Here is a 25823-nt window from a genome sequence, read left to right as displayed (position 1 = left end):
GAGGCTGAGGTGGGAGGATTGCTTAAGCCCAAGATTTTAAGGCTTCAGTGAGCTGTGATTGTGCCACTGCACTCCAGCCTGGGTGACAGAGCAAGACCCTGTCAAAAAAAAAAAAAAAAAAAAAAAGCCATATAAACATAGAAGAATAGAAACATTTTTGTTTCCTTGTGTTCCTTAAAAGTCAGCTTTAAAACTAATCATTGTTTTACATCTTATACTGTTTCGGCTTTCCGTAATGATCCATCACTAGAAAGTAGTTTTTTTTTTCCAAAAATTTCATTGGGATTTATTTTCTGAAGAGAAAAATAGAAAAGCTTTGCAAATAATACTTTGCATACTTCAAAGTAGGTTAGGTCCCTGGATCTAACCATGATGCAGCGGAGTTATGTGGAGAGGAGGCCTGGCACTAACTAGCACTAACTGGTACTAACTAGCACTTAGCCTGGGCAAGGGCACCTGCTGGCCCAAAACCTTAGTTTCTTGTTTCTTGTTTCTTCCTCATCTGTGAAAGGAGAGAGTTGACTCAAAGGGACCTCCAAGTTTGTCTCAGCTCTAACACCTCTGCGTTCCATTAGCCCAAGTTGTTCAAGTATCTCCTAACCCGTTCTCCACCCTCATAATATCCCCGATTTGTGAGATCATTAATCATCCTGAAGAATGTCAAGGAGAGAGAAGGAACGCGTGGTAACAGCCGCAGGGATGCTCTCCACGTGCTGACAGCAAAACTCCGAAAGCCCAGGCGGCCATCCAGGGAAGATGCCAGGCATGTGAATAGTCAAATGTTTTGAAAAAGAAAAATGAAAGGGGGCGGGAGACCTGCAGAAGTCATTTTGAAACTCCAGCTTGTTTCTCCAAACCGTGGCTGATCGTCCTGTGCCTGGAAGTGAGGGTTGTCAGTGGGATTCCTTCCAGCTCACCTCGGAGGATAATGGCTTCCGACGGCTCCATTTGATCTCCAAACAAGTTTGGAGCGTTGGGTACCCGTCTCCTTCCTTTAGAGAGGGGGCGGGTCACTTCCGAGGGAGGTCATCTGCTCAGCTGCTGAGGGGGCCACACTGCTGGGGTGCGCTCGCAACCTCGCTCCTCTCCCTCTGAACCGGCGGTGCTGCCTGTCGCCCCAGTACTTAAGGATGCCTTAAATGTGCTCGACTCCTTTAACTTGACAAAGCTTCCATATTCATGACTCAACATGGAGTTATTACAGGTAACCGTTCTATGTAATGCATTCCACATAAAATGAATTCCAAAGGGTAATATCCCCACTTCGTATTGTAAGGGAACTTGATTTAAAAGAATGTATTGCAAAGAAACGTGTTCCCAACCGTGAGACCAAGAATGAACCAAGCCTCATCTTCATCAAACAGGGTTGGTCATGCACCTTAAGAGATGGGCTGTATTGTATGGAGCAGTAGTTCTCATCCTCAGCTGCAAGCTGGAATGGCCTGGGGGACTTTCACAAGATGCTGATGCCTCGGACCCGTCTGGGAGACTCTAAGTTGGTTGGTCTGAGCGTGAGAATTGATGAAAGCTGCCTCTGCCGGTGTCTCTAGGGCACTGCCAACATGGAGAATCCCTGATACAGGGGCCAGACCCTGGAGCTGAGTCCAGCTCTAACCCCACGAGCTGTGTCATCTTGGGGTGCCTCTCCTGGCCTCAGTGTCCCCCTGCTGAAAGTGGGATAGGATGTATTAATAGATAACTGCCCCACATCATTGCCGATGTGAGGCTCTCCCTTGTTAGAGTGTGCAGAGTGCTGCCGGCTCAAGCAAAGGCTCGGAAAGTGTAAGCTGTGTTCACCTTCAGCCCTTTTCTCCACAAAGACTGCTTGGCTTTGGAGCTGTGTTAGGACTTTCCTGGTTGAGGTTTTATTTAGTTCTGCTGAATAGGGATGTGGGGAGGAAGTTAGATGCCACCTGGTTAGAAAGAATGATGTCTTGGTTCAGCTGTAATACCTCCAGTTACAATATGAAAGGCCTGTGATCATGTTCATGACTAAAGATGGCCGGTGCCTGCATGGAGAACACAGGTGCGCCCTTCTGCAGGAGGGCTTGCGGTGTGGAATTCCTTCGTCTCGGTAGGTGCTCTCCGCAGTGTCGAATGAGCCGCTTATGTGAAATATTTCTTGGTAATGATGATTTTTCTGATGGGACTGCACCTGGGTTTTCATGCCTAACTAGTTTTCAAGCATTTTCCCTGCAAGTCAACTTTCTCAGCCTAGAGGAGATATGCATTCCCTTCCTGGAAGGAAATAAGCTGTGTTCAGTTGTTTGTAAAGGAGAAAATAAAATCATTCCAGCAGAATCTCTCTGCTTAAGCAAGTCAAGTCACTGATGGTTATGCTGGTGTGTGTTTTTGGCAGCTGTGTGGTGGGTCACTCTCATGGCAGCCATGGCAGTCAGGAGATGCTGGAATGGGCCTAGGCAGCACAGTCCGAGCTTGGCAACATGTCAAAGCCCCCTCTGTCCTTCCTGTAAGCAGTGGAGCACGTCCTGTAAGATGGGATCACTGCAGAGGCACTGGGAATGCAGAGCTGTGTGTAGTGACCCGCATAGACAGGTATCAATGACAGCATCTTGAAATAGAACCTCCTCGGAGTTAGCCCGCCTGGCTGCAAACCCCAGAATGTTATTTTCAGCACCTCTTTATTTGTTTTTCTCTCTTATGCTGAGATGCTTCGTTAGAAGGCACTGAGTCACTCAGAAACTCAGCTCCGATCAATCTGGTAGCTTGAACAGATTGTATTTCCATAATATGCTAATTCATTTATGTCATTTGATTCCCATTTGGATGATTTCAGATTCCCAGGGGAGAAAAAAGTAAGGAAAATTCTAAGCACAGTTTCGCCCTCTCTTAAGAGGGGAGGACTGTTATTATCATTATTATATCTTTATAAATCATCATCTTTATTTACGAATGATGAAACTAAGGCACAAGGCAGCAAAGTTACTCAAAAGCGTATTGTTTGGAGGTGGTGAAGGTCAGAATCCTATGCTTATCCCAAGATAACTCCCGGGGTCCCCAGGCCTCCCTGGGCCAGCTCCATCCTCACCAGAGGACAGACTCCCTGCATTTCTTCAGCAAGAAGCTACATCCCTGCTCATGGTACTTAAGGTGTTTACTCTTCAAGGGATTCATTTCCCATTTAATTGCATAAGATGACAAACAAAATGAAAATGTCTCCTCCTTAAGCCATCTTTGACTTCTGTCTTTCTCAAGCCCTTTGTAAGGTACGATCTCACTCTGTCTCTTGCATTTCAGATAAACATCACCCTTACCTAACAGGCATCTGATTTATTACAGATACACCTGCCTCTGTATGGTGGAGTCCTCTATGTGTTTATTCCCAGAGTTGCATTTCTTGAATTACAGATATTCAAAAAGGAGGAAACAGATTTTTTTCATTACTTGTCATCTTTAATACCTCTGCAGTGTAAGTAGTTAAGAGTAATGGGCTTAAGATTTTTCTGACAAAGATTCTCTATTAAGGAAGTCAGTTAAGTAACCATACCAGTCTTTTTAAAAATACTTGAGTATAGAAGAATAAAAAGACACCTCTTCGGGAGTCATGCCCATTCTGGTAATCAGTGTGGTTAACTTTGCTTCTTATTATTTATGGTTTTCTTCTCTTCCTTTATGTGTGGAGTAATGAACTGTAAAAAGTTTGCCCCCAAAAGTTTAGCCACACGATGGCTCGTGGAAGTCCGTTTTTTACTACGAATTAAACCTTTGAAAGCTAAAAGATACTGTGGGAAGAAGGACTTTTATTCTGCATCTGGGAGACTGCTCGGGATATAATTTCAGGCTCAGTAGCCTTTATGGGGGTAAAGAAAGGAAGTCTCAGGCAATGGCCGCCCAGTGGGGGAGACCGAGCTAGCACAGCCCACACTCTCCAGTGCTGGTAAGTCTCAGGCTAAAGTGTGTCTGTCGGCTCAGTCTTCAAAATCCCTCCAGTTGCGCTGCATCAACCACAAAGCATCATTGAGCCTCTGACTGCCAGGCCTTCAGGTCACCAAGGCCGTCTGCGTATGCTCAGCCCCCCACAGAGGTGTGTGCAGAAGCCAAGCTCCCGTGGGTTTGTGGCAGCAGAGCTATTGGCACTGCACGGTCAGTGCGGCATCCACTACGTCCCCAACACAGTGGTTTCCTTAGGTGCATTTACACAGCCATTGCTTATCTTCACAGCAGCTGACAGAATTGCATTTAATTTAATTTTATCTTAACCTTAATTTTCTTTTGTATTATCACCTAGATAGAACAGAACAGAACAGTATGCTATAATATGATACGATACGTGTCTTAGTTCATTCAGGCAGATATCACAGAACATCATAGATTGTGTGGCTTCTAAACAACAGAAATTTTTTTCTCACAGTTCTGCCTCAAGTCCGAGATCCAGGCTGTGTCAGATTTCATGCCTGGGGAGGGCTGCTGTCTGGTTCATAGCCATCTTCTGGCTGTGTCCTCACTTGATGGAAGGCATGAATGAGCTCTCTGGGGTCTTATTTCTAAGGGCACTAATCTCATGCATGAGGGCTCCACCCTTCTGACCTAATCACCTCCCGGAGGCCCCACCTAAAACCATCACACTGGGGGTTAGGTTTCAACATATGAATTTAGTAAGGGGAACATACACAGTCTATAGCGTTCCACCCCAGTCCCTAAAATTCATATCTTTCCCACATTCATCCCATCTCCATAGCCTCCGCTTCATTCCCACATCAACTAAAGTCTAAAGCCCAACATCTCATCCAAATCATATGGTTTCCTCTGATCCCCAATGTCAGTATCTCTGCGATCTCTCTGTATTAGTGAGATCCAAGGTACGATTCATCCTGACCACAGTCACCCTCCAGCTGTGAGCCTATGAAAACACACGAGCTCTGTGCCTCAGAAATCCCGTGGTGGGACCAGCATAGGACAGACATTTTCTTTCCGAAAGGAGAAATAGGAAAGAAAAGGAGTAACAGGTCCCAAGTAAGTCTAAAACCCAACAGGGAAAATAACATGGAACCTCAAGACTCCAGAATAATCCTCTTTGACTAGATGCTGTGCCCTCCAGACCCACTGGAGCAGGGGTCCTGCCTTTTGGACATACCGAGTTGGTGGTCCTGCCCCAGAGCTTTGCAGGGCAGGGGTTGGCTCTCCAAGTCCCTGGCCCCACGGCTTTGGGTGGCCTCCCACAGCTTTGGGTGACCCAATCCAGTGTAGTTGGATGGCCCTACAGTGGTTCTGTGCCTGGACCCCAGCCTTTGAAATTTAGGTAAGGGCAGCCACACCCCCAAGGCTCCTGCGCTCCCCATGGTGGGGAAAAGAGAACCACACAGTCACTGCCAGCCTTTGCCACCTGCTCCCTCCAGAGGGCAACTGCTGGGGCTCACAGGGCACCAGGGTCTGCCCAAGGCAGAGCTGCACCCGGGACAGCCAGGGACAGCAGTGCTGGAGGGTGGGCAGCCCATGATGTGAGGCAGCGCCCTTGCAGTCCCAGGCACCAGTGGCCCCTACTTTTAAATCATTCTACCCTGGGGCTCTTGTGCCTGGTCTGACATGGGTGGGCAGCCCTGATGCTCTCTGAGTTGGCTGCAGGGTCATGTTTCTGTTGCCTTGGAGAATCGCTGCCGGCTTCTGTGGAGATGGCTGGTCCATACTGACTTCCTATCAGCATTCAGGATTCCTTAGTTATTCCCTAAGAAGATGTAGGCCTTCTCTACAGCTCTCCTTTTCTTTCTGAGTCCTCACCAGAATCACATTGAAAGGTCTGTTCATGGCAAGATAGGCCTTTTCTAGCTGTATCTCAGAACTCTTCCAACTTCTACCCATTACCCAGTTCCAAAGCTACTTCTACATTCTTAGGTTTTATTATAGGGGCATCCCACTTCTGGGTACCAAATTCTGTATTATTCAGGATTTTCCAGAGTAACACAACCAACAGGATGGATATACATTTCTTAGAGGGAGATTTATTACAGGAATCAGCTCACATGGGTATGAAGGCTGAGAAGCTCCAGGAGCTTCTGTCTGCAAGCTGGAGAACCAGGAAGGCTGGGGTGTCATTCAGTTCAAATCCAAAGGCCTGAGAACCAGGAGAGCTGGTGGCATAAGTTCCAGTCTGAATTCAAAGTCCCAAGAACCAGGAGAGCTGGTGGTATAAGTTCCAGTCTGAATTCGAAGTCCCGAGAACCAGGAGAGCTGGTGGTATAAGTTCCAGTCCAAATTCAAAGTCCTGAGAACCAGGAGAGCTGGTGGTATAAGCTTCAGTCTGAATTCGAAGTCCTGAGAACTTGGTGTGGGGAGAGGAGAGCAATGGTTTAAGTCTCAGTCCAAGAACCAGGCACTGATGTCCGAGGGCTGGAAAACATGCATGTCCCAGTTCAACAGGGAGCAGATTCCTCTCCCACTGCTTTTTTGTTCTATTCCAGCCCTCAGTGGACTGGATGGTGCCTGCCCATATAGGGGAGGGTGATCTTTACTCAGTCCACCAATTCAAATGTTGATATCTTCCAGAAACGCCCTCACACACACACCCAGAAATCATGGTTCACCAGCTCTCTGGGCATCTCTTAGCCCAGTCAAGTTGACACGTAAAACTAACCACCACAATATGCTACATAATGTAATATACATATAATGTCTATTGGTGGAGATCATTTAAAAATCAGAAACACAAATGCAGGCATTGCTGCCTGAAAAGAGGCACCTTGAAGAGGGGTTCCAGAAAGTAGCTCTAGTTGCGTATCATATATCCTATGCCTGCCAGGATAGTCTCACAAAGTGCTTCCTCCCGTGTTTTCCCGGGAAGGAAACCAGTGTGCCCTTCACAGTGGGGTGAACCTGTTGGTGCCTCCACAACCATCTCAGCCCCAGGGATTGTCTTGGGGCCATGACAGGTGAAGAGCACATGGCAGTTAGAGCTGGTACCAGTAGGCACAGGTTGCTGAACAGAGCAAAGTAAACCACGGAAACTACATCATCAACCCGAAACGCAGCAGGTTGGCCACAAATAGAGGGCTAATTTGAAGGACAATGAAATTTTAACTTATCCTCAGTGCCTACCATTTGTTAGCGAATCTCAAGATAGCCGAGAACATTTATTCTTTTCACATCTATAGTAGCAATCCCCAGTCAACTCCCGACTAACCTGTTAAGTACCAGAGAATAAACATCACAGAGAGGCTATAGCCTGGGCCAAATGGCCTGGCTCCAGAGTCTCCAGTAGTCTAGAACTACCCAACAGGAAATTGTTGCTGACATTTCTGAAGAAACCTCTTCACTTGGTTTTCTTTTTTATACATCTAGATCTTAGAAATGAAAACTCCTTGGACTCCCTGGCTGTCAAAGAGGCGGCTTGAACGTACTCAGCATCAGAAAATGAAACATTTGCTTTCACTGTCTGTTTCTTAGTGGAAGAATCACTCCATGGCTGTCAGTTGGCAGATCCATGGTTCCAGCTCTCTCATTCCATCCCTGGATATGGGCCATGAATGACTGACACCACCTAGGGTGGGCAATGGTGAGGTCAGTGGATTGCAGCTCTGCCCAGCAAAGCTAGAATTTGCACAGACCTGAACATCTTCCCTAGTCCCTCTTGAAGAGCCATTTCCAGTCCTAGTATTTCATATGCTGAGGGCATTGCTTGGTGTGATGAGTGTCCTTGTCCCTTGACATCTTGTTTAGTTTGTCCTTGCGTTCATATATGGAAACTAGGCATGGTCAGTTACACAGTGTTGTCAGCAGTAATACAGCCCTGCCCTGGAATGAACACATCCTTTTCCTGTTTTCTGCCACCCTAAATTCAACATATACTTGTGTTAGGCCACATCGTGCCTGGGGAGTCAACCGTACAGAACATTCTTATAAAAACGTCTTCCCTGCACTGATGGGTTTAATCTGGAATATGTTGTGTTCACTGTCATGGCTGGATTCTCTGTTTATTTGTTATTATAAGCATAATGATAGTATTTGGGTATTGTATTTATTTTGGCTTTTGTCCTTTTTTCTGCTTGTTTAAGATAACCATATTTTTTTGTTTGCCTTTTAATTTTATAATCTTTTTGAATGGCCAATTTGTAAATATTTTGTAACTATCTTTCCTGTGTTATTTCTTCCATAGTTTATATTTAAAAAACTAAAAAGATTCCCCTTCCAGACACCAGATAAGTGTTCAACTTTATTATAATTTGTTATTGCTTTTTTTTTTTTTTGAGGCAGTGTTTTATTCCTGTCACCCAGCCTCAACTTCCCAGGCTCAAGTGATTCTCCCATCTCAGCCTCGCAAGTAGCTAGGGCTGCAGGTGCACACCACCATTCCTGGCTAATTTTTTGTATTTTTAGTAGAGACAGGGTTTTACCATGTTGCTCAGGTGCCAAGACCAGCTCAGTGGTGGAGACCCTAACCCAGCAGCGCTAGAGGAATTAAAGACACACACACAGAAATATAGCGTGTGGAGTGGGAAATCAGGGGTCTCACAGCCTTCAGAGCTAAGAGCCTCGAACAGAGATTTACCCACATATTTACTGACAGCAAGTCAGTCATAAGATTTACTAAAAGTATTCCTTACGGGAAATAAAGGGATGGGCCCAAATAAAAGGTTGGCACTGGCTAGTTATCTGCAGCAGGAACAGGTCCTTAAGGCACAGATCGCTCATGCTGTTGTTTGTGGTTTAAGAACGCCTTAAGTGGTTTTCCGCCCTGGGTGGGCCATGCTGTCAAGGCCATCACGAGCATGTCACAGTGCTGCAGAGATTTTGTTTATGGCCAGTTTTGGGGCCAGTTTATGGCCAGATTTGGGGGCCTGTTCCCAACACTCAGGCTTGTCTCCAACTCTTGGGCTCAAGTGATCCACCCACCTCAGCCTCCCAAAATGTTGGGATTACAGGTATGAGCCACTGTGCCTGGCCAGCTTTGTGTTTTTTTGTTTTGTTTTGTTTTGTTTTGTTTTGTTTTTTAAGTAATTCTTTAATAGATCTGGGATTTATTTTAGTGTAAGATATAGGGAGGAGACCTATTTTTTTTTTACTGTAACTAGATAGTCCCTTCAAAATTTGAATACAAGACATCTATCTTTCTCTAATTTTTCACCAGACTTACCAAGTTTTCCTTACCAATGCTATAAAGTCAGACATGTGGCTAAACAATGTTCTTCATTCCAAATGGATGTGAATTCAATAACATCAGTCCTATTTAGAGGATTTTTAGATGCTCTTACCCAGAGTCAAAGATCAAGCTTTGCAAGGAGATGGCAAGATGGAGTAGGAACCCCCCTTTTCTCTGCCATGCTGCTTCACCAGGTCTCAGCTTCAGAGCATGCAGGGCCTGGCAGATGGAACAGGGACTTCACCCAGAAGAGGAGGCACATTGGGATGACGGATGGCCTGCTCTCCTGTGGGCCCTGCCGAGATAAAGGGCACAGTGTAGGAAGCCTGGCCACATGCATCTCATGAGGATTTCTCCTTGTGGAAGCATTCTGAGTCTAGGGCGTGGCAGAGCCCACGGGTCCTCAATGGCAGCCCCGTTGGCTGTGTGATGTGTGACAGAGAAGTGTTCCTTGTTGAGTTTAACTTTGTTTGATGCCAGCAGGCAGCTCAGAGAGAGAGAGGCTTGTTGTTTAATCATCCTAGAAGGGGCAGTGTCCCCACCCCTCCCACTGTGTGCAGTCACTCCTGCCTCCCCTACCCCTGGCTTCCTGCAGAGCCCGCCTGCATTCATGAGCCCTGTGTCTTCTGCCTAGGCCTTTGCTTTTACTTTGAGAGAAATCTTTCTGACTCCACTGTGTCCTTTCTTCCTTTGGGGTCTTTTTGCTGAGTGAATAGATTCCAGGTTTGCTTTCATCAACTCCCTGAAAGTCTTTGGTGCTCACACTGGCTGTAGCTATTGGAGGCTGTAACGGGGGAGAGGTGGGCAATGGAGATGTGAACCCCCAAAATCTCAGGTCTCAGTTAATTTAAAAAGTTTATGCCAAGGTTGAGGGCATGCACCTGTGACAGCCTCAGGAGGTCCTGACAGCATGTGCCCAAGGTGGTCAGGGGGCCATTTGGTTTTGTACATTCTAGGGAGACATAAGACATCAATCAACATATGTATGATGAACATTGGTTCAATCCAGAAAGGTCGGACAACTCGAAGCAAAGGTGGGAAGACTTTCTAGTCTTCAGCGGGGAGGGGGCTTCCGGGTCATAGGTAGATGAGAGACAAATGGTCGCATTCTTCTGAGTTTCTGACTAGCCTCTCCAAAGGAGGCAATCAGATCTGCATTTATCTCAGTGAGCAGAGGGGTGACTTTGAATAGAATGGGAGGCAGATTTGCCCTAAGCAGCTCCCAGCTTGACTTTTCCCTTTAGCTTAGTGATGTGGGGGGCCCAGGATTTATTTTCCTTTCACAGAGACATTCTTTGTAACATTTTCCCTGTGAATCATTTTGCTTTTCCTCCCTACATTCATTCTCCTCTGCTGCAGAGCCAGGGTAGTAGATACAAGAGCTCCATTCGGCAATCTCCAGCTTGTGTTGAGAGCATCCTAATGACGTCACGCCGATACTGATATGAGGTTTTGCCCTTCAGAGTGTCCTCTCTGGTGCATAACTGCAGTCATGGTTAATAAAACAAGGTCTCTTATTTTTATCTACATCAGGAACTATTTTTTCAAGAATGAATGGATAAAATGTTTTAATAAGAAAGTATATCAGAGCTTCTAAAAGTCACACCAAGGGGTTACACAGATGCTGACTTCACTCACCCACCGCATCACAGACCCAGCTGCGGGCCCCTCCCTGGGGATGAGCGATGTCCTCATCACATCGTCCCTGATGAATCGGCCATGAGTCATGCAAGTCCACCAGCGGCCTCCTGCAGTCCCCACCTGCTGGACTGTCTTGAGCATCTGCTGCCACCAAACACTTCTTTCACATTTCCTGATTTCTCTGTCTGTCTCCTCCAGGTCTTCCCACTGTGGACCACATCATGGTGCATCCTCTCTCCCTCCTTCCCCAGAACAACAGTAACCCCACTGAGGTCCTCACCATGGTCCTACTCTCATCCTACATATCCTCCGGTTGTCCTTGGGCACCCTTGGCTGCTGCTGTGGGGTGGGCGTTCGCATCTGTATTTCCAGCAAAGCTCCAAACCAAGTCTTTTCCTGAGCCCTGCATGTCCCCAGCACTCAACAGGCCGAGAATGCAGGTGGCCTCTTCTCTCCCTGCCCACCACCTGACTTCTCTCCTGGCTAATTTCTCCACCAGTCGCCCAGGCAGAGGGCTAGGATGATGCAGCTCCCTTCTTTTTATTCTCAGCAGCTGAGAGGTCCTGAGGTCTCAGTTCTCCCTCCTCCAGGCCAGATCTGTCCCTCTGCAGGGCTGGATAGCAGTATCCTTTTGCCCCATTCTAGCCACGTTGTCCATTCCGGCCATGTTGCTATTGCATCCTCCACATGACCTCTTAAATCTAGAGGCCCTAAACATGTGCTGTGTGAAAGTCCTGTCCATGGTCTCTTGGCTCCCCAGGCCCCCATGTCCCTGCCCACAGGCCTCATCAGTGTGGCACTGCAGCTCTGTGCGCCAGCCCACTGGCATCCCTGAAGGTACCCCAGCTGCCACCCTACAGGGCCATCCCTTGGCCTGTATCCTCCTGCCCAAGCACCTGGAGGCTCCCGGGTCCCCTGTAAGGCTTAGCCCCTCCTCTGTGAAAACCTCCCAGGCTGTTTCCAGTTCCCCCAGCATGCACAGGTCCCCCAGCACACAAGAGGTGGGACTGGTCACCCTCTGGTGGCCGCTTGCTGCCATCACCACAGGGCATCTCCCCACGGGGCTCTCACTTCCTGGAGGGCAGAGCCTGCCTCTTCACATTCCAAACACCCAGCACAAAGAAGACTGAGAAGTAGCGATGGGAAAGGAGTGGGCCAGGAGAAGAGGTGGGGGAGGAAGGAATTTGAGGCCAAGCGGCAAGAATTGTGACCTCACCATTCAGCTGTCTGATTTGCAAAAGGGCTAGGAAGACCGAGCCTACCTTTGCTCCCACATCTCCCCAAAATCCATGATCCTATGGCCTATTTTCCAGTTCACCTACATAGAGAAGAAAAACTACTCTGACCAGCATGCAGAATCCAGATCACTAAGACATGAACTCACAAATGATAAACAGGAGCGGGTGCAAGACTAAATTCTGCAGGAGAGCCTTCTGAAAAGGTTTGCACACGATGACTACAATCAGAAAGGAAGAAAAGAATCTCTAAACTCCGGGGTCATTACTCTAGAGAGAAAATCATAGCCAGGGGTACAAAATTGTATTCTTTGAAAGTGTTCTGCACTATCCTGGCTTCTGAACACAGTGCTCCACTTTAACGACTGGGACAGTGGTTTCCATTCATGGCCCCTCTCATTAAATCTCCTTCAACCCAGGTTGCTTGCTTCCCCCTTTTCCTCCCCAGCGTTTGTCTTCCGTGCCACAGTCCATGCTGCCCCCGTGTCCAGTGAGGACAGTGCTCACATGCTGGCTGGGACGTATGCCAGGCCTTCACCCAGTGGAGGGGGGCAGGCAGGGGTCTCCTTCCTCCAGGCTACCAGGAGCTACCTAACTTTAAGCAATGCTTTTTACTGCAGTGAGCATGTTTCCTCTTCTGTAAGAACATGGGGTTGAATTGCATGCTCCCCAAGGTCTTTTAAGCAATAAAATCCTGATTCCGTTAGTTGAGGCAGAAGAAGGACCTCCTGTGTCCCCTTGGGCAGAAGTGATAAGCAGTCACTCCCGCACCCTCCACCTTGGTGTTTTGGTCTCAAGGGATTAGGAACTGCGAGGACCACTGGGGAAGGAGGTGCTGAGGTTTAGGGGAGACACTAGTATCCCCCAGCTCTGCCCACAGCACTGCCTGCTGGGTGCCTACTCGATGCCTGTCTAGACTCTAAGGCAAGCTTGTCCAACCCACAGCTTGTGGGCTACGTGGGGCCCAGGATAGCTTTTAATGCAGCCCAGCCCAAATTCGTAAACTTTCTTAAAAGATTATGAGATTTTTTGTGATGTTTTGAAGCTCATCAGCTATAGCTAGTGTTAGTGTATTTTATGTGTGGCTCAAGACAGTTTTTCCGGTGTGGCCCAGGGAAGTCAAAAGATTGGACACCCCTGCTCTAAGGAATGTCACAGGACTACTGTGATGACAAGGGTCTGGGGTTAGAAGGGGGATGGGCAGAGCAGTGGGACAGCCAGGAGAGATCAGAAAAGAAGAAAAAGAAAAAAATGGGATCTGAGCATATAATACAGGTGTCACTGCAATGACACCTGAAGCGGCACAGTGTGGGCGGGCCCCGTGTTGTTGTGGCACACACATCACTGCACAGGTTTCTTAGGCAGCCCCAGGAGGGGGAGCCATCTCATCCGGTTTGTATATGAGGAAACCAAAGCCAAGAGTAGGGCACAGTGACACTGACAGTGAGCTGGGTTGCAGGGCCATACACCACGGTCACCACCTGGGCCCCCGGAGACAGTATTACAGACCAAACGGGAAAGCAAAACTGTCCCAACACCAAAGACAAAGGTGGACTTCAGACAGCCTGAATCCTAGGTGTGAGTATTAAAACCAGGAGCTGAGACAGTGAAACTCAGGGACCCAGGAATGAGGAAGGACTTTCTCTTTTTAACTGTGGTAAGACATATATAACATAATATTGATCATTTTAACCATTTGTAAGTGAACAGTTCAGTGACATCAATACATTCACAATGTTGTCCTCACCAATATTATACCCAAAATCTTTGTATCATCCCAGATGGAAACAATGACTTCCCATTCTCCCCCTTCCAGCTCCTGTTCACCACGATCCTGCTTTCTGTCTCTCTGATTCTGGCTACTCTGGGCAACTCTTATAAGTGGGATCCTACAATAGTTGTCCTCTTGTGTCTGGCTTATTTCACTTAGCATAATGTCCTGAGGTTTCATTCATATTGTGTGTTAGAATTTTACTCTTTTTTAGAGCTGAATAATATCCCATTGTGTGTGTGTGTGTGTTTGTGTACGTGTGTGTGTATTTACTACAGCATCACATTTTGTTTATCCATCTGTTGATGGACACTTGGGTTGCTTCCTCCTTTTCTGTTGTAAATAATGCTGCCATGGACATGGGTGGATGAACCCGTTCAAATCCATACTTTCAGTTTTTTTGGATGTGTATCCTATAAGCAGAGTTGCTGGGTTGCACGGTAATTCTACTTCTTTGTAAGGAATTACCAAGCTATTTTCCTCAGTGACTGCGCCGTTTTACACTGTCATCAGCAATGCATGATGGTTCCAAGTTCTCCACATCCTCCCAGTTTGTAATTTTCTATTTTCTTTTTATTATTGCAGCATTCTTGGTGAAGAATTTCTTAAATAAAACTTTAGCAGTATGTATCACAAGTCCTAAATATGGATAAATTTAAATACCTGGCCCATGATACAATACTGATCATATTTGTCCCAATAGCAATGTTTGAAGAAATTTTCTCCCATCGCTCATGGGGCTGTGTGGGGTCCCGGATACTGCCCTGGGTGTAGCAGCTTGCCCAGGGGAATGCTAAAGCTGTTCTTACTCAAGTTGTGCTCTTTGTTTGTTCATTTGCTTCTGCATCAAAACTAATTACATCTGTATTCCCAGATGGCCACACTTGAGATAGTGTGAGCACTAAGAAGAATATGTAACTGTTGTAACACACTAAATTCAACAGAAAGTACATGGTCCATGGTTATCTTCATGGAGAGGGAGAGAAGGAATCTGCCTCTTGATTTCCAGTTCCATCAGAAATGTGGACATGGCTGTTCTGTAGCCCTGAATGACTCAGGCAGGGATCACGTACGTATGCTAACACCATTGGAGGAAGGATTGTTAGGGAACCCGCAGGTCACTCTATGCCAGATATCAGCCCACAGGTTCTTGTTACAAAGGGACATGAAGACCTTTTCCATGGAGAGATGGTGACCTGCCACCTCAACCACACATCACGTTTAGCATCACACAGAGAGGGTGAGCCCAGCAGGCACCCCCTGATCTGAGGCAGGCTAAAGTACAGGCATCACCTGGTGACCAAAATCATTTAGCCCCAATCTTATCACGCCTCCAGTTTACAAGAAATACAAGAGTTATAGAAAGCAAATGAGCAACCATCAGACGAACCCAGAATGTGGAACATTCTACAGATGAAAACTGACCTGGACTTCCCAAAAAGTCCACGAAAAAATACAGGGTAAGGGAAATAGGTGTGGGACCATTGTCTTCTAGGAGCAAAACAAAGACATTTAACAACCAATATAATTGAACTGGATCCTAGGTCGGGAAAACGATGTGGAGGGGAGGAGTGAATATAGATTGGATGTTAGATGTTTCATGGAGTGATTGTTGGCTTTCCTATGTGGGACAGTAGGTGTTAGAGTTATGCTAAGAGACTGTCCTTATTCTTAGGAGACACCTGCACATGCACCTCAGAGTAACATGTCGTGCTGCCTACAATTTTTTGGAGAGCTAGAGATGCATATATATATATTATATATATTATATATATAATATATATATAATATATATATGTTTGAGAGAGAGAAAGCAAATGTATTAAAACATAAGCAGTTGTTAAATCTAGGATTATTGTACAACTTTTTCAAGTTTTGTATATGTTTGAAATTTTTTAATGAAAAGTTGGCGGGAATTATATCTAGTATTTCATGTTCAGTGTTCCTCAGAACTCTTATTTCCTGCCTCATGAAAGCCTTTATCTTTCTACTTTGCAGTTCGGGACCGAGTGAGATCGAAGATGGAGAGAGACATCTTGGCAGAAGTGAATCACCCCTTCATTGTGAAGCTTCATTATGGTAAGTAGAGTCAAAATGACACTTTAAAGAGGACGCAGGGCAACCTTCTCCAGATCAAAGAAAATTGAAAAAGAAATAACAGATCAGAAAGAAGAAAATCTTTCCTATACCATAGAGTCCTGCCCTGCCTGGGGATGAAGGTGCCTTCTATCCTGATCGCTTAATCTCTTCTGTATTTATTTTCTTTGAAAGAGCAAGAAGCCCTTGTTTTCATCTCAAAGATCTAATTTTAGGTGGGGTATCCATTATTAAATTATTACCATACCATTGATAATTTAGAAGATCTTAACCTAGATTGGGGTGAATCTATGACTTATTTTTGTGTTGTTTTAGAATAAAATACTCTATGACCCAATAATTTCTTTAAACCAGAAATGGTAACACCTCATTTCAAATGAATATCATGTTTAAAGATAGTAGTTTGTTGAACCCTCAAAACTTCTATTCAAGGTAGCTTATTATTTTCATGTTTTGAGGCTCAAATAATTAACCAAAGGCCATATAGCTGCTTTGCCACACAACTTCTCTTCATTTGCTGTCTGCCTTTTTATCCCAACAGAGAAGCAGTAAGTGAAATCTTCAACTTTAAAAAAGATGTGATGAGATGGTGGCTGCAGATTCATGGCTTATTACATTAAACTTTCCCACCTAATAATCCAGATGAGCAAAGTACAGAAGGGAACAGCAACAAAACTAGTAGTTTGTTCTTGGTTGCAAAGGGCAAGGTGGTGTGTCGGGGAGGTGTTAGTGAGATTTGCGTGAATCTGAGGACAGGATGAAGGAGGCCTGCAGAAGCTGGGCACACCCTGCTGTTCCTTCTCGGCCGTGGGCAGCGCAGTTGCAAACCTCTACCTCCCAGCAGAGGAGGCTGCAGAGGCTGGCTTTCCAAAACTCTGCCCCCTCCGCTGCTGCCAAGTGGCTGGTGTCAAGTCCCATCCCACGTGTCATTTACATTACTTGCTAGGGTGCTTTTCTGAAGAAATTGAGAACTGGGTGTCCTACAAAGAGCTTTAAACAGACCTCCACATCACCTCAGTGGTGACCCAGCACCTCCACCTGCCTGCCAAGCCCAGGATGGAGCATTTAATGCACACTCAGTTTACACAGTCCCGGTAGAGGGCTTTCTAGCTAGAGGCTATGTTTCTAAAACCCCCACATTTATGATGCTTCTAGCATTTACTTTTAGAAAATAAAACGTTTTCTAGTATGCAGGGATATTGGGATCCCTTCCAGCCACACTTCCTTTGTAGATAAAATAGATGCCACGCGGTGCCTCACCAGTGCCACTGCAGCAACCGTCGTCACAGCAGCGATGGTGACAGGCTTCTCTAGACCCTCCCATGCTCATGCGCCCGCTCAACAGAGGCAGGCCCTTGCTGAGTGTGGGCAGGAGCTGTGTAGCCTGCCTGTGGCCTGAAACAGAAAGTCTGCAGTTATAGCTCACAGTGACCAGACCTAGGACGTGAGCCCCATTGTTGATGTTCAAATAACTGGGCTGACCTATCACCAGAACTGCCTCAAGAGAGGAGGGCAAGCGGGGGGCTCCCTGGTACCAGAGTGGAGTTCTGTAAGAAGAAGGCACTTCCATAGGACGGAAAGGACATGTCCTCCAAACCCACCAGAGCCATCTTCAGGCTGCTCACTAATGCATTACGACAAAAGCCAGCAACGATACCAGCTTAAATATTCACATCTTTCTCCCCGTGTATCTTTCAATTCCTTTGCGATTAAAAAAGGGAAGGAGGGGAGAAAAAAGAAAGATGAAAGAAATCTCAAGGCCCCCTAACAACAGTGAGAGAGGGGCAGCGCTCACAGTGTCAGACCCCCTCTGCCGGGTGCTGCCCCTCTGAGCCGGTCACCAGCCGGGGTCCTGCTGTTTCTCAAGTGACTCAGCCTCCCGGAGTAAGCAGCACCGTGAGCAGGGAGAAGCCAGAGAGCGATGTTGCCACAGGACATTCGACAAGCTGTCAAAATGCGGGTCTCTGTCCCCCACAGCCTTTCAGACGGAAGGAAAGCTCTACCTGATCCTGGACTTCCTGCGGGGAGGGGACCTCTTCACCCGGCTGTCCAAAGAGGTGAGCAGCCGCCACATCACACAGGAGGGCGGGCAGGAGCTTCTGTCTGGGACTCGAGGGAAGGAGGGGTGGAGAGCACTGAGAGGACGTGAGCACGTGCGAGAGTGCGTGTGTGTGGGGGGGTGTGTGCACGTGTGAGTGTGTGCAAGAGTGCGTGTGTGGGAGGGGTGTACATGTGTGAGTGTGTGCAAGTGTGCATGATGTGTGGTGTGGGGGGTTGTGAGACTGCATGTGCATGTGTGGGGTTTGCATGGGGGCTGTGTGAGTGCATGTGCGTGATGTGTGGGGTGTGCATGTGTTTGCGTGTGTGGGGGGTGTGTGCGTGGTGTTTGGGGTTGTGTGTGCATGGTGTGTGGGAATGTGAGTGTGTGTGCATGTGTGGGGTGTGCATGTGTCATGTGATAAGTGTGTGCTATGTGTGTGACGTGTGCTGTGTGTATATGTCAGGCGTGTGATGTGTATGTGATGTGTGCTGTGTGTGATGGTGTGTGTACTATGTGTATATGTGCGGGTGTGTTTGGCATGCTGTGTGCATGTGTGGGGTTGGTGTGCGTGGTGTGTGCTATGTGTGGGGTGTGTGGTGTGCTTTGTGCATGTGTGCATATGCAGGGTGTGTGTATGTGTGGGGTGTGTTTGTGTGTGGGTGTGTGTGTGCTATATGTGGTATGTGTGGTATGTGCTTTGTGTGGTGTGGGGTGTCTGTGTGTTTGACATCCTGTGTGCCTATGTAGGGTGTGTGTATGTATGAGTTGAGTGTGTGTGCTGTATGTGGTATGTGTGGTGTGTGCTTTGTGTGATGGGGTGTGTGTGTGTGTGTGTTTGGTGTGCTGTGTGCATTGCTGGCTGGTTCTAAGGAAGCTGCACAAGTGGCCCTAGCAATCGTCCCAGGTGGCCCTGGCAGCGCCCCTGCAGCTCTGGGACCATAAGTCACGCTGTTGACCTCCCAGCTAGCGCAGATGGAAGGCGCAGGTCGGTGGGTAGGAGCGGCTGGGAAAGACTCTCACAGGGTCTCACTTTCCATCCTGGGAAGAGGGAGGGAAGAGGGAGGTACTGCTAAGCCGGCTGCACATTGGGGGTGTTCGGGAGCATCGGGTGTGGTCTTCGCACACCACCTTTGTCTCACAGCCGCTACTGCACACCCCAGGGCTTCTCCTTGACCTCCAGTGCCTTAGGTAGGAACCCTCCAGGATGCAACTTCACTGCACCCTGAGAGCCCCGTGGCCCTGATTGACGTGAAAAGCACCCTGCTTCATGGGATGGCAAAAGGCAGATTCTGACATGGCAGTGCCAGTGCCGGGCTTTCCGTTCTGACGATCCTGCTTGTTCATCTCTTATACAAAGGAGGAGGGGCCGAGGTGCTTTCACAGCAACAGTGGCCTTCACACCCCCCACTCCCTTTTCCCCACCTTCCCCCTTTTCAGCAGGAGACCCCGCTGTCTTGCACAAAGCCCCAAATGAACAGTAAACAAGGCAGAGCTGCTCCTGAATCGGGCACAAAGGGTCCCAGAGACCACGGCTGCCCTGTCCCTCTGCATCCAGCAGTCCCTTGGACAGTGGTGCACGTTTCTGTGGGGCTCCTTGCATGGAGGAAAAACAGTGGGCCAGGAGAACCTGATCCAAGCTCTACACAAAGCCCTTTGGGAACTGGCGTCTGGCCCCTTCCTTTGCCGCCTGCTGTGTGGCCATTTCCAAAGATGCTGGAGCCTGGTGTCTGCCCATTCCTCGTGTGGTGTCATCTGTTGGTTTGTCCACTCCCCTCTCACCCACAGGGAGTCAGTCCATTTGGGGTCCGGTTTTGTCCAGCAGCTGCTATGACACGCCTGTGGTTGGGCCCCCTGACCAAAAAGACAACAGTAATCAGTAAAAAGCCCTGCAACTCCCCACGTGGGAATGTGTGTCTCCCCTGAGGGCCTTCATTTCAGAGTAGGAGGAAAGTTGTCCAGGGCGGGCACCACAGATTCGTGGAGTTGCTGGGAACCTGCGGAAAGTCTTTTCCTTGGGTCCTCATTCGGCAAGTACAGGGTCCAGCATCTTATGGGGACCGTCGCTGTGCTGGCGAACCTGCGGAACTCACCTTGGGTCGTCATTTAGCAAGTATGGGGTCCAGCATCTTACGGGGACCATCGCTGTGCTGGTGAACCTGCAGAACTCACACCGTGAGGTGCTTCCTTTCTATGGAGAAACTTCCTGCTATTGTCCTTGGGGGCTACACTAAGAGCTAGGGAAGTGGAAAGACAGGTTTGCCTCTGAGCCCTAAATTGTACACAGAACCCATGGTGGGCCACGTGTGGATATGTCAAGTCAGAGGAAAGAACCGGGCCACTAGCAGAACGTGCTGTCAGTCAGTCCACTGAGCACATTAACCAATCTAGAAAAGAAACATCCATCCGGGAAAGGTGCTGGCCAAGCGTGGAATGGAGGACGAGGACTCGGGGGACCGGTGGATGGCTGGAACATCCATCTGGGAAAGGTGCTGGCCAAGCGTGGAATGGAGGACGGGGACTCGGGGGACCGGTGGGTGGCTGGAACATCCATCCGGGAAAGGCGCTGGCCAAGCGTGGAATGGAGGACGGGGACTCGGGGGGCCGGTGGGTGGCTGGAACATCCATCCGGGAAAGGCGCTGGCCAAGCGTGGAATGGAGGACGGGGACTCGGGGGGCCGGTGGGTGGCTGGAACATCCATCTGGGAAAGGTGCTGGCCAAGCGTGGAATGGAGGACGGGGACTCGGGGGGCCGATGGGTGGCTGGCACCCACCAGTCACTGTCGGGATGCAGAGCCTGCATGTCCAGCCCTGTGGAAGAACCCCCTGTGTGAAGTGGGTGCCCGGCTGTCGGCCTGACGCCACTCACCGTTCAGGTCCCCTGGCTGCCCTTCTCCTAATTTTGTGTTTGCCGGGCAGCCTTGTGGCTGCGTGCTGATTTTTCACGTCTGCTTACCGGAAAGAATTCAGTAATCATGTGGACTTGTAGTCTCCGTAACGTTGATTTCTCCTGACGAATATAGAAAATGGCTTGTGGTCATGATTTTGCTTCCTCTTAAGGGGGTCTACAAAATCTATGTGCTGATTCTGACAAGTCGGGGGTGGGGATGAGTCATTATGGGATGATGGCTTTGGAGTCTGTTGGGCTCCGAGGCCTCATGCATGTTTCGGCTGGCCTGAGTGAGCCCCCGGGACATGGACACTTAGGCCATCCCTGCCTGGTCACCTCCCAGCCCTGAGCTATCCCAGCTACGTGGGATCCCGGAATATGGCTGCCCACCCCAACACCTGGAAACCCCTCCCCATCCCGCCCCCTCGGCTTGGGGCACCCATAGCCAACTCTGTACCACCTGTGGGTGATCTTTGGTAGAACTAATCCCACTTTGGGTTGACAGCAGGTTACGTAGGCTACTAGTTTGCATCAACCCAAGGAGTGGAGATAGATAATCCATGGGGAAAGAATGATATTTGAGCCCCATTTTCAGTCACCTCATGAAGCCCTCACAGCGTCTTACTTGTATTACATTTGTTATGAATTCACATGAGCAGCACTCATGTTAGAATGTAAACCCAGAAACCTACTCCAGAGCCAAATGATTTGCAGGGGTGAGAAGGACACGGAGAGGAGAGGCTGAATCTCAGCACCCCACTCTCAAGGCGGCATGAGTCACCTGTGCGGGAAGCCCTCGTCTCCATCCACTGATCTTGGAACTGCAGAGGGAACTCACTTTTCCATGGGAAGAGTCAGAAAAGCACTCGGGGGCCATAGCGTTCCGCAGAGCAAACTGACCCCATTGTGGACTCTCAGTCTCTCTGGCAGAGTTCTTTAAAACACACCAGCCGTAAAACAAGTTAAACGTTTTTTTGTGTGTGTTTTTGTTTTTGTTTTTGTTTTTTTCTTACTAGGTCATGTTCACAGAGGAGGATGTCAAGTTCTACCTGGCTGAGCTGGCCTTGGCTTTAGACCATCTCCACAGCCTGGGGATCATCTACAGAGATCTGAAGCCTGAGAAGTAAGTGAGAAAAAACTAGGGCTGACTTCCCCACGCCCATCAGCTCCGTGTATTTTGCTGGCCCATGTTGGTAGCCACTGCTAGATATTTATTTCCTAAATGAGGACATATCGGAGAGCAGGCTGGGGAGACTCTTGTGCCGGCAGGACCGGCTCAGGCATCAGGTGCCCGGATGCAGGTGTGGCCTTGCTGATTTGCATAGGAAACACCCAGGCCCATTCTCACCTGACACTCATAACGCCTGAGGGAGGCCAGGCTCAGGTGCATGTCTGTGATGCACGGGAAGCCGGAGCTGAGGAAGGGCACGCCCACGACCCTGACCCACATTCCCGCCCTCTCTCCTGGGTGAGGCTCATCTGGCCACTGGGGACCATCTCAAACATGGCTGCCTCCAGGGCAGTTTCTCCTCCTCTCTCATCTCTTCCCTACTGTCCTCCAGATTCAGGAAGCCCTTTCATCTACTTCAGCAAGTCCCAGGAATGTGGTCAATGAACCTCTACTCAGTTACTTGTCAGCCCCACCTCTAGGTCCCCAGTCAGAACAGCTCTCCCAAGAACTTACCTAAAAGACAACGGCCCCAGAATTCTCAGACCCAGAGTCCACTGAGATTTGTATATCCTTGGCAGTGGTGACCTGTGAGGCTATTATTTCTAGGATATTTTGCTAATCTATTCTAGATTTTTGAACAGTAAAGTCCCTCCAAAATAATAGTGTTCCCATTTTCATTTTGTCGTTGTTGTTTTTACATTTTCTTTGTAGACCTGACACATAACTAGGAGTGATCCACTTAGAAAAGAAGAGATTTGGAGGATGGTACTTTAGGTTGAGTTGACCTCAGCAGTATCCCTGAGGTGGAGTAGATGATTATCTCACTCACTCTTCCCTGCCCTGAGGGGCCGATTAATGCCACCCACCCAGACCAGGGCCCACAGCCGCCCCTAGATGAGGCATCACCTGTGGCCTGGTGGGACCAACCGGCCTTGGGTACCACCAGACAGCCCCGTGCCTGTGAGCTAAGACCAAGGGGGCCCTGGGGTCTGCAAACGCGTCCCAGTTGCTACTCCACATTCCTGCCCTGTCACCTGCATGGAACTGAGAAAAGACAAGCCCTGCTCCGAAGCTGGTGTTGTTAGATGCAGCTGTCATTTATGGGAAACAGCTGGGTTTACCCAGAAACCAGGTCACATCCCATATCCACTGCAGGATGCAAAATGCATTTGCCCATGTGCTTGATGATCTGACTTCACCACCAGTCCGTGGAACGCCACAGGCACACGTGTGAGTTGAATACGTGTGTAAATACAGCTGGAGCATCCCTCATCTGAATCTGAAATGCTCCAAAATCCAAAACTTTTTGAGCCCCAATGTGACACCCCCCAGTGGAAAATTCCACACGTAAGCACTTAACACAAACGTGGTTTCATACACAAAATTATTTAAAATATTCTATAAATTAGCTCCAGGTGATGTGTAGAAGGTATATATGAAACATAAATGAATTTTGTGTTCAGACTTGTGGCCCATCTCCAAGATATCTCATTATATATAAGTAAATATTCCCAAATCCCCAAATCCTAAACACTTCTGGTTTCAGGCATTTCAGATAAGGGATGCTCAACGTAGAATGAAAAAAGACTTTATCCAGAGTAATCCCATGAAGACAGCAGCCTCCGCAGCTGCTGTCTCCCCACAAGAGCAGCAGCACAAGGCCAGATTTCCATTTCAAAGTGGGTCTGACCTAGAACCCCGTGGTGCTCTGAGCCCTGGGAGTCCCCTTTCGCCTCTCCTTAATTGGGAGGTGATTGCAGAGCCTGGCCTGTCACCTTGGGTCGTTGCCAAGGTCATCCCAGAAGTTAACCTGGTATTAATTACCCTCCAAGTCGGAGTGCTGTGTTGTGAGTCTGTGTGGACGTTGCCACTCCTCCTCCTCGTGCGGCCCTGGCTGTTGACGCCTGTGTGTTAGATGCACTCCCCGTGCATCCACTCAGGCCGGGAGTGCCGGTTCTCATTGCTCCTGAAGGTCAGCGTGATCCTTACAGCTAAAAATAGCCTTATTTAATTGCAAGCTTGAAGGAAAAGGTTGTGTTGTTCAACTAGAATTATTAGAGAATTAATCTTGAAAGGTGCTTAATTCTGGGGAAAGATTGAATATGCCCAAAAGGCAAAGATGAAAACATTTGCCTTGTTCATTATAAATTGTCATCTTAATTATATGCTGTAACTTTTCCTTCCCATTTCCAGAAAATAGTGGTTATTTTTTTAACTCCGTGGCAGATTTTTTTTAATTGTAGAAAAATACACATGACTTTTACAGTTTTCACCACGTTTAAGTGCCCAGTTCAGTGGCATTAAGCACGTTCCCATTGCTGGGCCCCCATCCCCAGCGTCCATCTCCAGAACTGTTTCATCTTGCAGAACTAAAGCTCTGTCCCCCTGCACAGTAGCTCCCCAGCCCCCGGCACCCGCCATCTACTTTCCATCTCTGTGACTCTGGCCCCTCTAGGGACCATACATTTTATATTTGTAAAATCATATAACACCTGTCGTTTGGGGGACGGGCTTATTTAATCGAGCATAATGTCCTCCAGGCTCCTCTGTGCTGTAGCAAGTCAGGCTTTCCTTCCTTTCACAGGTTTCTATAAAGGTATCACAGATTAATCCTCCAAGCCTTGCCTTTGTTTCTTTCCAGCCCACTTCCTGGTCTCTTTAGGGCTAGGCTGGTACCTCCCAGCATCTGGAAGAACAGGATTTAATTACAGCCAAATAAATAAATGGGGAAAGTTTAGGGCCACAGGTGTGTCAAGGTATCACAGCCCAGGCTCCAGCCTGATGTTCAGGGAGGAAGGGATTTATGCCTGCACCCAGCCCTTTACGGACCCCGCCTCCATTCTCTATGCAGGGTTCACCCCACGGCAGGATACCTGGGAGGAGCAAAGGCAACTGTCACGTCCGGCACATGGCGTGACAAGGGCTTGGCAGGGAACAAGACAGGGACCCAGTGGCCCGCAGGGGTGCCAAGCCGGGAGCGGGTCTCATCACAAGATGTACCTGCTGAAGCCCGAAGCTCCTGGATGCCTTGGCCCCCGCTTGTGCAGGCCTCACCTGGGTGGGTCTGGTGAGCCAGGGCAGGGCTCAGGGGAGGATACATGGGAGAAGAAGGGGGTCTTTGGACATCAAGGGCATCCCGAGTGCAGAAACATTCCATCTGCGAGGCTCTGGGTCTCCACAGGCCACAGCAGTCCCAGGACGCTCTCCACCTATGCTTTGCGCACAGCAGTCTGGAGGGCTCCTAGACCTTCCCCGGGGAGCCACGAATATCTAAAGCCAGCAGTCCTCCAGCTGCACGAACACACATGCCTTTTTCCAGGAGGTGTGGCACCAAATGCTTTCTCGAGCTGGGAGCTGTGGAGAAGCGAGGCAGGATGGGAAAGCCCACCGCACACGCCGTGGGGATCTGGGCCAGCTCCATCAGGGCTCCCTGAAAACGTCTGCCCCCAGCTGCCCCGCAGCTCTCCTCTGAGCTCTGCGTGCCCGTCGGCAGGCTGGGTCTCTTTCTGAAGCATCTGTTTTCTCTCCCTTTCTTTTAGCATCCTCCTGGACGAAGAGGGACATATTAAGATCACAGGTTTGTAAAAGACGGCAGGCCCCCTCCATGGCTTCATCTCAGCCCTGGTAACTTTGGGGACCACCTCAAAGCCCAAGCCCTCTTATTTAGACCACCTTCCCTTTGCCAGATGCTTGTCTCTGATTTGGCAGAATTTTCTGTAGCTACAGACTGGTTATGGCATTGTACGTCTTCATAATGTCCAGACCCATGCAGCTTCCCGGTGGCCCCTTCTTTTCCCTCTCCCCTGCCACGCTCTGTTTGCTGGGCTCCTTCAGCGTCGCTGGGTGTTTAGTTCAGGAGTCCCAGTGCCCAGTGCTGACCTTAGTGCAG

The 25823-nt window shown here is 48.6% G+C and overlaps 1 protein-coding gene across 9 annotated transcripts in view; it reads left to right on the top strand.

The window, feature by feature from the left end:
• Positions 1–25823, top strand: part of RPS6KA2 (ribosomal protein S6 kinase A2) — a 497623-nt gene that overhangs the window by 380218 nt on the left and 91582 nt on the right. For all 9 annotated transcript variants that reach the window (XM_057302622.2, XM_063605534.1, XM_008973620.5 and 6 more), the window contains 4 exons: positions 15737–15817; positions 17813–17892; positions 21780–21886; positions 25474–25511. In XM_057302622.2, coding sequence (XP_057158605.1) covers positions 15737–15817; positions 17813–17892; positions 21780–21886; positions 25474–25511 — 306 coding nt within the window. The remainder of the gene's footprint in view (positions 1–15736; positions 15818–17812; positions 17893–21779; positions 21887–25473; positions 25512–25823) is intronic.

The sequence above is a fragment of the Pan paniscus genome, chromosome 5, assembly GCF_029289425.2.
Source record: "Pan paniscus chromosome 5, NHGRI_mPanPan1-v2.0_pri, whole genome shotgun sequence".
Taxonomy (NCBI): domain Eukaryota; kingdom Metazoa; phylum Chordata; class Mammalia; order Primates; family Hominidae; genus Pan; species Pan paniscus.
This window is presented reverse-complemented; position numbering and strand designations above follow the sequence as displayed.